We start from the raw sequence: 15165 nt of genomic DNA, 5'->3' as shown, positions 1-15165 counted from the left end.
GACGGATTCTTTACCGTGGACCTACCAGGGAAGCCCTGCAGCAAGAATAGTAGTTGGGAAAAGGAGACAAAGAAGCTCAGTGGTGGAAAGGAAAAAGGAAAGTGAACTTGAAAACAAACGAGAAATAATACAAAGTAGATACTAATGATTGTTGGCCTTTTTATCCTTCATGATGCATAGTGTTGGTGTGTCCGACTCTTTGGACCCCATGGACTGTAGCCCGGCAGGCCCCTTTGTCCATGGCGATTCCCTAGGCAAGAAAACTGGAATGGGTTGCCTTGCCCTCCTCCAGGGGATCTTACCAACCCAGAGATCGAACCCAGGTCTCCTGCATTGCAGGCAGATTCTTTACCATCTGAGCCACCAGGGAAATTCATATTTCTAAAATGAAAGTCAAAATCTGTGCTATCTGTTGTGTACACATAACCTTGCTGATGTGATACTTGTTAAGACACCTATACAAAGACTGAGTCATTTGTTCCCTTTCACCTGGTGAGTGGATTTGAAATAAAAACCTAAACGTTTTCTTAAAGTGATATTTTCCTGTTACTTTTTAATAAAGAGGAAGAAGTAGAAAAAAAGTAGTTCTTAGAAATGTAATCAGGATAGTAAGAGTTATACTACTCTAAAGCATTTATGAGCTCCTTGCAGGTCTAAGTGTTTCCAAATAAAATCTGTTAGAGGAAGCTCAGTAGATGTTGGTTAAAACTAGATTAAATTGAATGATAAATTAAAAAAGAGTTAGATTTGGAAAAGAAAAAATACTGCTGTTAACCATTAAGTAAATGGTAAAATTTGAAAATTATACCTTCATATACAGATTGGAAATGTAAAAATTATACTTGGGAACCTTAAGAAAAATTTCAGGGGGGAGTAGGATTTCATTGAGCTTTTTTAAATTAAGAAATCACCAATTAAGAAAATTAAGGAGAAATTGCTCAAAAATACCCACAGGCAAAATACTCAAAGGCAAAATATAGCGAAGTTAATGGCAAGAAGCTTGATTTACAAATTTGAGTGATAGTCCTAAAGATCAGTGATTGATATAAAGAAAGGATATGTAAATTATTTCTGTTAGTATGAAGAAATGACAAATTAATAGTATAACAGGAAAGAAAAATAAGGGAATACTTAGACAAAATTAATGTTTTTGGAAAGAAAAATTAAAGAACACTCAGACAAAATTAATGTTTTTGAAACTAGGCCATGAAAGGTATCAGAAAGAAAGAAATGTGGAACCATAACAATTGAAGAAGATGAAAAGGATGAGTGCAAAAATTTTTAATGGGAAAGGTTAGGAAAACATTCATGTTTTATGGTACTGTTTTTATATGCAAATGAAAGACTAGTAGGTAACTGATGGATGTTAGCTGAACCTATTGATAGCAATTTTATAATATATGTAAGTCAAGCTATTATGCTGTAAACTTTAAACTTATACAGCGATGTATGTTAATTATTTTTCAATAAAACTGGAAAAAAAGAATAATGGATAACCAACAGAAAAGTAGAAAGAATGATAATGCAAGATGAGAAGGCAACATTATGAAAGATGTTAAAGATCTTAGGAGGGGAGTTGCTATTTATATCCAAATTATAATCCACAAACTACTTAGTGGGCAGAAGGGTGGTTTTCTCTCCATATTATATAGAAAAGGTAATTAAAGCTGGAGGTACATGAAATTTTGGCTTGATTACATGATTCAATAGAAATACTGGGTCTCTTATAGGAGTTGCAAACATTTTTCTGAGTATATTGCTTTTTTTAAAAAAGTCAAGTTTGTGGTATAATTTACAAAAAGTAAAATTGGCGCTTTTATGTGTATACAGTTTTGTGAGTTATAACAGTGGTATATAGTTGTGTCCCACTACCACAGTGTATTCTATCTTTTAACAATATCAATATTTCAATTATACAGTCATAAAAGGAGAGAGAAATAGAAACAATAGAGAAGAGTAACAGCACATACACAGTGTACTTTTTAAAAAGAGTATTGTGGGAATTGATAACTTATATGTCAGAGTCAGCTAATGTAAGCAGTTGCGGAAGGATTGCAGAAAATATGCATTGGAAGTCATCTGTGTGTTTTGATTTAGTATAGTGTATCCTACTTCTTGTTAGATGTTCTAAAAGTAATTGGTCATGAAGTTGCTGTCTTTAGGAAACATCAGATCAATTTTTATATGCTTGTTACCTGTATATAATTCAGCACCTTTTGAGTTATATAGATTACATTTGCAGCAGACAACATTTTGACCACTTCAGGGGTACTACTACACAACTCTGGTTTGAACATGCCTTCATACCCAAGCTCATTCAGAGCCTTCATTTATTGATAAAAGATGCCCTGCTACTAGAAGTTGCATCACAGAATATATTTACCTCTTTTAGGCTCTAGTACAAGAAACAGAGGGTGGTTAATCCTAAGTAAAGATTAGAAAAATAAATCCTAAATTGATAAGATACACGTTTTAAGAAATATGTTTAGGGATCTGGAAGGATTGATGTTCGTATTACTTCTCATAGAGTGCCTCAGCTCTACGTTTATCTACCTTCTGCATCTTTGGTTTTTTCCAGGTGTTCATTTGTTATTAATTCTTAATCTGTGATGCTAGGATCATAGTGCTATTAAGTCCCAGGACACTTGTGATTTTTTTTTTTAAACTATCCTGTTGACTAGCTTCTTAAACATGACCATAAATTGCACATTTGACTTTGATTAATAGTTCATGAATGTGTCAAAAGAGGGAAGGCTTTGGAAGAATGTGAATAACTACTGTTGAAAAATTAAATATCCTATACAGCTTAGGATGCTTTCTTTTTTGTTGCATTATTGATTCAACATATAACCATTCAGTTCCTTAGATTCCTTGCTAAGAACTGGGGGTATAAAGATATATGCTTTGTTACCTTTAAAGAACTTAGAGTATAAGAGGGAAACATTAAGTAAATAGTTATAATGTGGTATGAAAAGTACTTCACCTTTTTATTGATTCATTTAAACACATACTTGTTGAGAACTTACTTTGGGCCAGGGTTGTTCTAGATAATGGGGACATAACAGGAAACAAGTAGACAGTGACCTGGTGGAAGGAGACAGACGATTAAAAATAAATATGAGAAAGTTTTAAGTGCCATATAGAGAATTAAAATAGGATCACATCACAGTAAGTAACTATATGCCCACTTTAGTTGGCATGGTCAGGGGAGACTTTCAGATGTGACGTTTAAGCTGTATTCTGAAAGACAAGGAGGAGCCAGCAATGTGAAATCAAGAGAAGAGTGTTCCAGGTAGCAGGAATAGTTGGGTCAAGGCCCTAAGATTGGCTAGTTTATGTTCAGGTGGAAGAAGCAAGGCCATCTATGGTTGTGTGTTGAAAATGGTAGGAGGTACGGCTGAAGAGGTAAGCCAGAGCCAGATCATCTGAGACTTGTATGCTTTGGGTAAGGAGTTTGCATGTTAGTGTAAGTAGAATGGAAATTCACTGGAATGTTTTATGCTTGGCGTGGTGTGAGCTGGTGATATTTTTTAAAAAGTAGCAGAGCAGTTAAGTAGAAGCAGGGAGATACAGTAGGAAGGCAGTACAGCGGTCTTGGTGAGATGATGGTGGCTCAGATGAGGAGGTAATAACAGGTAAGTGCTGGTATTCAGGACATTTTGGTGGTTGTGTCTCACCCGGCTTTCTAATAGATGTGAGAGGATAAGAGAAGACTCAAGCGGAACTCACATTTTTGGCTTGAACAGGTGGTGCATATAGGTGCATATAGACTTTTGTTTTGAGAAGATGAGGAGACAAGCTGATTTGAGATCCTTATTGAACATTCATGTGGAGATATTTGAACGTATTATTCTGGACTTCAGGGGAGAGACTCAGGCTGGAGATAAATACTTAGGAATTAGTGACATGAAGACATATAAGGCCATGCAACCACAAGAGGTCATTCATGAGTGGCGATCAAGACTGCATAGCTAGTAAGTTAGTGGCAGAATTAGGATTTGACAGAACCCCATTGCCAGGAGAAATATCAATAACCTCAGATATGCAGATGACATAACCCTTATGGCAGAAAGCGAAGAAGAACTAAAGAGCCTCTTGATGAAAGTGAAAGAGGAGAGTGAGGAAGTTGGCTTAAAACTCAACATTCAGAAAACGAAGATCATGGCATCCGGTCCCATCACTTCATGGGAAATAGATGGGGAAACAGTGGAGACAGTGACAGACTTTATTTTTTTGGACTCCAAAATCACTACAGATGGTGACTGCAGCCATGAAATTAAAAGATGCTTGCTCCTTGGAAGAAAAGTTATGACCAACCTAGACAGCATATTAAAAAGCAGAGATGTTACTTTGCCAGCAAAGGTCCGTCTAGTCAAGGCTATGGTTTTTCCTGTGGTCATGTATGGATGTGAGAGTTGGACTAGAAAGAAAGCTGAGCACTGAAGAATTGATGCTTTTGAGCTGTGGTGTTGGAGAAGACTCTTGAGAGTCCCTTGGACAGCAAGGAGATCCAACTAATCCATCCTAAAGGAGATCAGTCCTGAATATTGACTGGGAAGACTGATGCTGAAGTTGAAACTCCAATACGTTGGCCACCTGATGTGAAGAATTGACTCATTTGAAACGACCCTAATGCTGGGAAAGATCGAAAAGATAGAAGGTGACGGCAGAGTTGGGATCACCAACTCAATGGACATGAATTTGAGTAAACTCTAGGAGTTGGTGATGGACAGGGAGGGCCAGTGTGCTGCAGTCCATTGGGTCTCAAAGAGTCGGACATGACTGAGCGACTGAACTGAACTGAAAAGGTCTATTTTGCCAAACCAGGTTACTGCAACATATTTTTACATTTCAGGTGGATTAAGATGTTTTCTCTGTAATTTAGGACTACCACTGTAGGATTGACAGCAATAATTACTGATGGCATATAATGATGTATTTTCTCCTTTTAGTAATATTGTGCTGTGCTTAGTCACTCAGTTGTGTTCGACTCTGTGCAACCCCATGGACTGTAGCCCTCCAGGCTCCTCTGTCCATGGGGATTCTCCAGGCAAGAATACTGGAGTGGGTTGCCATGCCCTCCTCCAGGAAATCTTCCTGATCCAGGGATTGTACCCATGTCTTCCCCATTGCAGGCGGATTCTTTACCATCTGAGCCACCAGGGAAGCCAAGTATTGTGCTAATGCAGTATAATGAGAGGGTTCAGGGTGCTGACCCTCAGCTACAGTTGAAAATACATGTATAACTTTAGAGTCAGACCTTTGTGTCTGTGGCTCCACATCCACAAACAGATTCAATCAACCATGGATTGTGTAGTAATGTAGTATCTGTTTATTGAAAAAAAACTTGGCATATAAGTGGACCTTAACAGTTCCAGCCAGTGTTGTTCACAGGTCTATTGTAATTATTTTAATATAATGTAAATTCATGATATCCCATATATAGACCATTGGTAGCAAGGTAGATAAATTTCATCTTTTTGTTAGTGATATTTAATTAAAGGGGAAAATAAAAACTCTAGAAAAATTTTTCTTGAAGCCATTCTTGTATATCCTTCAGAAAGCTAAGTTTACTTTAAAAAGGGTAAGTAAACTTGCTTTCTTGCTTTTATATCTTTAGCATCTGGCACAGTTACTGGCTCATTGGAGACCTGTTGTATATTTAGTGAATAACTTAATAAAATGAACGTGATTATTTACACTAATATTATTTTAACACATTTAAATGATACTACTATTTAAGAAGGGCTTCCCTGATAGCTCAGTTGGTAAAGAATCTGCCTGTAATACGGGAGACCCCAGTTTGATTCCTGGGTCAGGAAGATCCACTGGAGAAGGGATAGGCTACCCACTCCATTATTCTTGGGTTTCCCTTGTGGCTCAGCTGGTAAAGAACCCCCTGCAGTGTGGGAGACCTGGATTTGATCCCTCGGTTGGGAAGATCCCCTGGAGAAGGAAAAGGCTACCCACTGCAGTATTCTGGCCTAGAGATTTCCATGGATTGTGTAATCTATGAAGTTGTAAAGAGTTGAACACGACTGAGTGACTTTGGGCTTCCCTGGTGGCTCAGACGGTAAAGAATCTTCCCACAATATGGGAGACCTGGGTTCAATCACTGGGTTGGGAAGATCTCCTGGAGAAGGGAATGGCAACCCACTGCAGTGTTCTTGCCTGGAGAATTTCATGGACAGAGGAGTCTGGTGGGCTACAGTCCATGGGATCGCAGAGTTGGACACAACTGAGCGACTAACACACACACACACACACACTATTTAAGAAAGCAAGTCACATAACTAGCAAATCATGGCTCAAAAGTTTTCATATTTTTTAACAGAAACTCCAGTAAAATAGAATAAATTCTATCAGATTGGGGTAGGATTTATGTCTTAAGTTAGTTTTTCCTTTTAAATAGAATAATAAAGTGTTTTTCTTTTTTTAATTGTGTATAGTCTACCTTGTAAGTTAAATGCTGTTCATGTTGCTCTCGTTTCTGCTTTTGTCTTAGGCCTACTGAACTAGATGCACTGGTATTTGGCCATCTGTATACCATTCTTACTACGCAAATGACCAATGATGAACTTTCTGAGAAGGTGAAAAACTACAGCAACCTCCTTGCTTTCTGCAGAAGAATTGAACAACACTATTTTGGCAAAGGCAGCTCATCTATCAGATTGTCTTAGAATTATGTGTTAATTTCGTTATTATTAAAAAATTTAAACTTTTGAAATATGTGTTACTTGAATGATGTAATAGATAATAGTATCAGAATTCAAAGCTCAAAATACTGCTTTTCAAAACCTCAGAACAAATTATATAATGTATCATATACATGTACTTTATACTGTTACTTGTGTATACGTTAAAATAATTTTAAATGATTTCATTTGGTATGTTGTACCCCATATCTTTGAAAATTTTTTTTTTTTGGCACATGTATGCATATAAAAATAAAGTTCAAACAACTAAATGGCTGGTGTATTTATTAATACTTTCCATCTTTCTGAAAGCTGCTCTTTGAGCTTTATACGTGTAATCGGCAGTGTTTTCTCTAAGGCAGTAATTTGTGTTCCATACTCCCAAGATTACTAGATACATAATGAACCTGGTCATGGGAAATACGTTCTTAACAGTGTACTTAGAAAATGCAAATAATTACAAAGCATTTAAAACCTGGAACAGATTTAAGAGCATTTTTCTTATCTCAACTTTATTGAACTTAAAAACATTTCATCAGAGCAGCTATAATTTACATTTGATAAAAAGATAGTTTTAAGAACTTAACTTTTTTAAAATTTCTTTTGGAATAGAATATTGCTGTTTTATTCCTTTTGTGGGGAAGTTGAGGCTTCCCTGTAGGCTTAGATGGTAAAGAGTCTGCCTGCAATGCAGGAGACCCAGATTTGATCTCTGGGTCGGGAAGATCCCCTGCAGTGGGAAGTGGCAACCCACTGAAGTATTCTTGTCTGGAGAATTCCATGAACAGAGGGGCCTGGTGGCTACAGTCCATCTGGTTGGAAAGAATTGGACACACTGAGAGACTAACACTGTTTACACTTTTATTTTCTGAGGATAGTTTTCACAGAAGTATTTATTTATACCTAGACACTAGGATTATATGCTGTCTTTCAGTTTTTTGAATATTTTATGGAAAACCAGGGATGCTATAAGAATCAGATGTAAAAATAATTTCTTAAAATAGTCTAGAATAGTAGTACTTTTATGTTTATTTATGTACCAGACATATTAACTCATTTAATCCTTACAAAAACCATGAAGGTTATTATTCCCAGTTCACACAAGAGGAAATAGAGACACAAAAAGAATAATAAAGTCATGGAGTTAGTAAGTGGTAGAATTGGAATTCAAACCCAGGCGGTCTTGGCATCTGTTTGGCTTTTTTAAAGAACACTATAGTTTTTTTAAGATGATAGATTTATACTTTTTAAGGAATTTATACTTTTTAGGTTCTCCTTAACCCAAGTCCCACATAAACATTGGGTTCTTCCTTTTGACTTTAGTATTATTTGTTATAGCTTTCCTGAACTAATTTTGTAATTTGTATTATTTTTTAAAATTCCAATTTATGTATGCTTTTGTATAATTTTTATGACAGGTTTTTTTGGCTCTGTATTTTTGTATTTTTTTTAATACTGGATAAGATTCTTTTCTTTTAATAATACCATTATTAAAGGAAATTAATACATTCTTGTAAATTCTGCTGTTCTCTTCAAGAAACCATAAGGGACAGTTTCTAAGTTTCCTCCCATGTCCCCTGTTTTTTGTTTTCTTTTTCCTTTTTTTTGGTGAACTTCCTGTGAGGTCCTTCGAGAAGATCCTGTGAGTAAATGTGAATTCCTCTTGGTTTGTGGCCTCCAAGGTTTTGATGGTCTTTTGTTAGCTCCCACTCCACCTTTAGTCATTAAAGTATTAGCTAAGTTCTTACTATTGTCCAATAGTATCTTTTTCAGGTAAACTGGTGCTCATGTCCCTTCTCTCCTTAGATTTGGCCTGCAACCTCAGCTTTCAGCTGGGTTCAAGAACCAGAATGAATTTTGTATGGTGTTTATCATTATTACAAGATAGGGAGCAATGCTTTTCTTTACATTCTGAAATGGGGAATCTGGGAATCTGGGTTGCTTTTTATTCTTGAGGTAAAGAAATGCTCACTAAGAATTAAAAGTGCTGAATTTTTAAAGTGGCTTTATGAAAAATTTCAAACAAGAAGAGAAAAAGAATTCCCATGTACCTATGAACCTACCTCATTTCAACAGTTAGCAACTCAGGGAGGTCTGTCCCTCCCCCCCTTTTTTCAATATGCTTTATAATATATGTTGCATAAAAGTTCATATAAGTCTGCTTTTGAAGATGTAATATAGAAACATATTCTTAAAAATGTTTTCTTGTTATTTCACACTATTTTCATCTAATCCCAGTCCCTTTCTACCACTGGGAGTTGCCATTAGAGTGAATTTTGTGTTAACCATTCCCATGATTTACCTTTTTGCTTTTGATGTTTATATAAATGGAATCACAATCTATGCATCTTCTGTTTTGTTTCTTTCACACAATATTACATTTAAGAATTTCATTCATTTTGTTGTACCTAGCAATGGTTCAGTTCAGTTCAGTTCAGTTCAGTTGCTCAGTCATGTCTGACTCTGCGACCCCATGAAGCACAGCACGCCAGCCCTCCCTGTCCATCACCAACTGCCAGAGTCTACCCAAACCCATGTCCATTGAGTTGATGATGCCATCCAACCATCTCAACCTCTGTTGTCCCCTTCTCCTACTGCCCTCAATCTTTCCCAGCATCAGGGTCTTTTCAGATGAGTCAGCTCTTCTCATGAGGTGGCCAAAGTACTGGAGTTTCAGCTTTAGCATCATTCCTTCCAAAGAACACCTGGGGCTGGTCTCCTTTAGGGTGGACTGGTTGGATCTCCTTGCTGTCCAAAGGACTCTCAAGAGTCTTCTCCAACACCACAGTTCAAAAGCATCAATTCTTCTGCGCTCAGCTTTCTTTATAGTCCTACTCTCACATCCATACATGACCACTGGAAAAACCATAGCCTTGACTAGGCGAACCTTTGTTGGCAAAGTAATGTCTCTGCTTTCTAATATGCTTTCTAGGTTAGTCGTAACTTTCCTTCCAAGGAGTAAGCGTCTTTTAATTTCATGGCTGCAATCACGATCTGCAGTGATTTTGGAGCCTCCAAAAATAAAGTCAGGCACTGTTTCCACTGTTTCCCCACCTATTTGCCATGAACTGATGGGGCTGGATGCCATGATCCTAGTTTTCTGAATGTTGAGCTTTAAGCCAACTTTTTTACATAGTATTCTTTTATATGCAAACATAGCACTTCTTTTCTCTGTACTCTTGTCAGACATTTTGGTTGTTACAGAAATTTGCTGATATAAAAAATGCTGCTTATAAACAATTCTGTACGTATGTCCTGATATAAATATGTATGAAGTTTTCCAGGGTATATACTTCGGCGTATAATCACTGGGTTGTCAGGTATGTGTCTGTTTAACTTCTCTAGGTAATTCCAGATGGTCTTCCTAAATATTTGTGCCAGTTTACACTCTTACACTTAGCTACTTTGCAAACATTTGGAATGATTAGTTTTTTTTGCTCATTGGTTTTTAATTAGTATTTTCCAGGTGACGCCAATGAGTTGAAACGTTTATGTTTGTTGATCTGTTCTTAGCTGTTCTGGGTCTTCCTGGCCGTGAGGGCTCCTCTCTAGTTGCAGCGTGTGGGCTTCTTGTTGCTGTGGCTTCTCTTTCGTGGAGCACAGGCTCTAGGGCTCATGGACGGTGGTCATTTTGGCACATGGGCTCAGTAGTTGCCGCTCCCAGGCTTTAGAGCACAGGCTCAGTAGTTGTGCACAGGCTTAGTTGTTACGAGGCATGTGGAATCTTCCTGGAACAGGGAACGAACCCGTGTCTCCTGCATTGGCAGGTGGATTCTTTGCCCCTGAGCCAGCAGTGAAGCCCCTACATTTATGTTTATTGGCCATTTTCTTCTTCTTCTTTTTTTTTTTGAAGTGACTACTTGCTGTTCAGTCACCCAGTCGTGTCTGACTCTTTGTGACCCCATGGACTGCAGCATGCCAGGCTTCCCTGTCCTTCACCATCTCTCTGAGGGTTGCTCAAATTCATGCCCATCAAGTCGGTGGTGCCATGCAACCAGCTCATCCTCTGTCATCCCCTTCTTCTGCTCTCCATCCTTCCCGGCATCAGGGTCTTTTCCAGTGAGTTGGCTCTTTGCATCAGGGAGCCAAAGTTTTGGAGACTTTTTCTGTTGGGTTGTTTGCTACTCTTACAACTTATCAGAATTCTATTTGTATCATTGATATTAATGTCTACTTGACTATAAATGTTACAGATATCTCCTAGCTTGTTGTCTTTTCACTCCCTTTATGATGTATTTTAATGTACAGAAGTTCTTAATTTTTATATAGTCAGTGATGATCAATCTTTACCTTCATGATTTGAGATTTTTGTCCTGTGTTTATGCAGAACATCCTTCCCAATCATTATATATGAGTCAGGCTTCAGTGTTACAGTCCTGTCATTCATGGGACTCCAAAATACGGCCTTATTTCCTTTCCATGGGAGTGACTCCTAAGTCCCTGTGCTGGGTTTTTTTTCTGTATTTTAATCAATCCAGTGGATGCAGTCTTGGGAACCAGTGTGGTTATGGTATATCTCAGTGTCATGGAGCAGGTAACTGAAAACTATACCCACCCATTGTCTGATGTTAAGCAAAATATTTCTGTGAACTTACTTTAGTGTTCCCCTTGTAAGTTCTTGCCTACTTATATCAACCGAGGGGGAGACCTTAGAAAACAATGTGTCAAAGTAACACCAAAAGAACACTTTGTGAAATTCCTAAGCACATTCAGTTTAGTTTTTGTAAAAATTTGTAGAGAAAGACAATGTGAAACTGACAGCAGACATGTTGAGAAAAGTATATCTCAACTGCATAGCACTCCTATATACAACTTGAAAAAAAAGAGTTAAGTTCCTCAAGGATTGGTTAGCTTGAAGAAGTGTTCTACAAAAGCCCAGCTAAACTCTGCCTACCTGGCTTCTGTGTTCTGTAGAGTTTTTTGGCATAATTTATGATGACTCCGTTAATAAATCTAAAACATTAAAAAACAAAAATCCCAACAGAATTCACTTTAGAGTGTTCAAGGAGGAGAGCATTTACTGTACACTAGGCTGTACTTGCAGTAATGACTCCACAGAACTGGGTCATCAGTGAAGCTCTTGCCTCTTCTATGATCAGGAAGCCACGGGCTCCACAGCCATTTCTCACTGTTGTGAACAAGAAGCTACCATGATTAGAATGCTTTGGTCACTGTTGCAGCATTCTGAGCAAGAATCAGATAACGCTTGCTGTAGAAAGCGTTAGCAAAAACAGATGCCTCTTAACACACTTCCTCTTAACTTCACAAAGCTAGTGGCTAGATACCAGGGCCTCTACTGATGTTCGGTCATGTCTGACTCTTTGCGACCCCATGGGCTATACAGTCCATGGAATTCTCCAGGCCGGAATCCTCGAGTAGGTAGCCATTCCCATCTCCAGGGGATCTTCCCAACCCAGGGATCGAACCCAGGTCTCCTGAACTTCAGGTGGATTCTTTACCAGCTGAGCCACAAGGGAAGTCTCTGCTGATGCTACTACCAAAGAAACAGAGCCTAGATGATAATGCTGCCAGAGAAAGAGTAGAACTGTACCTCTCACCTCACTTTTGCTTTTCAAATCTTTCACAAATACATCTGATTGCCTTACTCTAAATAATATCCAAAACCCTATTTGTAAAGCTTCTGGAAGATGTAGGTTTTAACTTTCTAGCTTCTGTATAAAGGGTGATACCATGAATGTTGAACACCAATCCACACTGTATTCATTACCCTTGAGTTTATAAAACTACTCCCCAGCATATTCCTATACAAGTTTTGCCTCTCATACTAAATTTCTTAATGTATCTGGAATATTCTTTTTTAATTGTTTGAGGTGGCTGTTTAATTTCTTTCTTGTCTCAAATGGGTAACTAATTTTCTCAGCATCACTTACTGATTTTATTATCTGGTTTGACTTTTTCCTACTGGTCCACAATCCCAATTGTATTATCAGTTTGCACATAGGATTGTTTCTTGGTTGTTCTGTTACATTGGTCTAGTCCATGGATGGCTATCCTATTTGGCAACAAAATCAAATTCTCTCAGTTACTGTATTTTATGTCAAATTTTGATATGTGATAAGGCAAATCCCCCATTTTCTTCTTCACCTTCATAAACTGAAATTGGAGCTTTGCACTTCAGTGTAGGTTTTAGAATCAATTTTTAAAATTCTGTAAAAAAAAGTGGAATTTTGATTGCATTTACATTGAATCTCTGAATTATTTTGGGAAGAATCACGAAATTCAATTTTTATATTCATGAATGTGTCATGTTGCCACATATCTCTTTAATGTCCTTCAATAAGGTTTTTCTTCATAGAGGTTTTGAAAATCTTTTGTTGATTTTGTTTCTATGTTCTCCCTCTTTCTATTTTTAGCCATTATAAATAATTACAAATGCAAATTGTTGATATAAAAAATCTTCATGATTTTTGCATGTAATCTATCCAGTCATCTTGTTGAATGTTTTTATTCTAATGGTCTTTCTAAGGATCCTTTTTGGTTTTCTGTAGATAATATAATTCCTAGATAATGGGAGTTGTGCTTCTTTCAAACTTTTGTTTTTTATTTGTCAGATTGTGGTAACCTGCACCTTACATTAATGTTAAATAAAAATGGAATATCCTTTTTTTGTAAATTAATTAGATGGGAGTTGACAAGCTTAAACATATTATTTCTGCTCTTAAAACATGGTAAATATCTCCATTCATTGATAATTTTCTTTTAAGTACTTCTTGAAAGTTTTATATCTTGCTGCATATAAACTGATTTTCCCCCTTACTACAGGTTGTATTTTCCTGCTTCTTTGCATATCTGGTAACTTTTTGACGTTGGATAATGTTAATTTTGTCTTTTGAGGGTCTGGGTTATTTATTTCTGTGAATAGTTGTCAGCACTGTTCTGGGATGCAGTTTTCTGTTGAAATCTTGGAGTCTTTCTCCCATGGAATTGGTTTTCTCTGTGTGTTTGCCAGCTCTTGGTCGTCTGCTCATCTGCCTTTGAGTATTGCTATACATTTCTTTGTGGATGCTCGTTAACGTTACTTTATCTGGTTCTTTTCATTTCCACGATATGCTTCTCAATAGAGTGTGGTGGCAGTTTGTGAGTGTGTTGTTTCTCCTCCTTGGGATTAGCTGTCTGTGTGCCTCACTGTCTCTCTAACCTCAGATCTGTGCTCGCTACATCATTCTGAGAGCAAATACTCTACTGCTGTTGAGCACTTGCTTCTTAGCCAGAGTTGAAGGAGAGCCCCACTAGCCCAACTGCTCTGAATTCATTTTCCTAATTAACCGCTTGAATACCTAAAATCCTCCCTGCACTTTGTATAAGGTGCCATCTACCAGTGGAGTTTCCTTAGACTCCTGCCATTTTTCTGAGATAACTTTCTGCTTCTACTTGGAGCTTTGGTTTCCTCCAAACTTATTTCTGTATAAATTTTGTGCCATCTGCATCATTTTTTAAATCAGAAGTTCTTCAGAATTTGTGCCCCTTAGTAGCCCTTTTGTGTGTGTGTGTTTTCCACTGTTGCTATAGATATATTCTTTTAAAATACATATATATTCTGATAGTTTATGGTCTTTTGGGTAGAATATTATGGACATATGGTTATTAGTTACATGTTCATTATATCAAGGTGTATAGTAAATGTTTATCACCCTCATTAATAAGGGATTTAGATGGTTTACAGTGTATATGTTATAGTGTAATAAACACTCTTGAACATATATCTTTAAATATGTAAATATTTCTTAAGTGTTAATTTTTAATGGTGGAAATTTGTTGTTCTTGCTTTTGGTAACTTTTAAGAGTTTACATTGTCAAATTATCCCCCTAAAAAATGTATACTTGTCCAAACCCATAGAATATATAATACCAAGAATGAAGTGCAAACAGTGGACTTTGAGTGACTATGAGGTGTCATTGCGGGTTCATTAGTTGTAACAATTGTACCACACTGTGTTGAGGGATGTTGATAATGGGGGAGAAGCTATGCACATGTGGGGGCAGGGAGTATATGAGAAGTCTTTGTACTTTCTCTTCAGTTTTGCTGTGAACCTAAAACTGCTCTAAAAAATTATTTTAATTTTTAAATAGTGTATTTATTGAGTAAAGACTTACAGTACTTGCAGTTCTGAGACATTATTCTAAGCTCTTTACAGATATTAAAAATATGTTCTTCACAATAACTCTATGATGTAATATTATCCCCATATTAGAGATGAGAAAACTAAGGGCTTACAGAGAAATTAAGAAATTTGTTCAAGGTTATATAGCTAAATTAAGTCAGTTTACATCCCACAAAACTGTGTTTCACCATGAAACATTTAAATATTTGCCAATCTAAGTGAAAAGTAACATTTCATTACTTTTTGACTTTGTGTCTTTATATAAGTGAGATTAAACATTTTCATATCTTTATTAGTTATTTGTAATCTTGGATTTTATTTGTAGCCAATTGGATTGTTTCTTTCCC

General features: G+C 36.9%; 1 protein-coding gene across 9 annotated transcripts in view; it reads left to right on the top strand.

Annotated features, from left to right (window-relative positions):
• Positions 1–6967, top strand: part of MTX2 (metaxin 2) — a 77536-nt gene extending 70569 nt beyond the window's left edge. For 8 of the 9 annotated variants that reach the window (XM_042243691.2, XM_004004561.5, XM_042243686.2 and 5 more), the window contains one exon: positions 6506–6967. In XM_042243691.2, the coding sequence (XP_042099625.1) occupies positions 6506–6680 (175 nt within the window). In that variant the 3' untranslated portion in view covers positions 6681–6967. Of the gene's footprint in view, position 1 lies in introns of all 9 variants that reach the window. The other variant, XM_042243685.2, reaches the window with a different exon arrangement.
• The last annotated feature ends 8198 nt before the right edge of the window (positions 6968–15165 follow it).

The sequence above is a fragment of the Ovis aries genome, chromosome 2 (assembly GCF_016772045.2).
Source record: "Ovis aries strain OAR_USU_Benz2616 breed Rambouillet chromosome 2, ARS-UI_Ramb_v3.0, whole genome shotgun sequence".
NCBI classification, from domain to species: Eukaryota; Metazoa; Chordata; class Mammalia; order Artiodactyla; family Bovidae; genus Ovis; species Ovis aries.
Note: the sequence above shows the minus strand (reverse complement) of the source record. Positions and strands in the feature narration are given on the sequence as shown.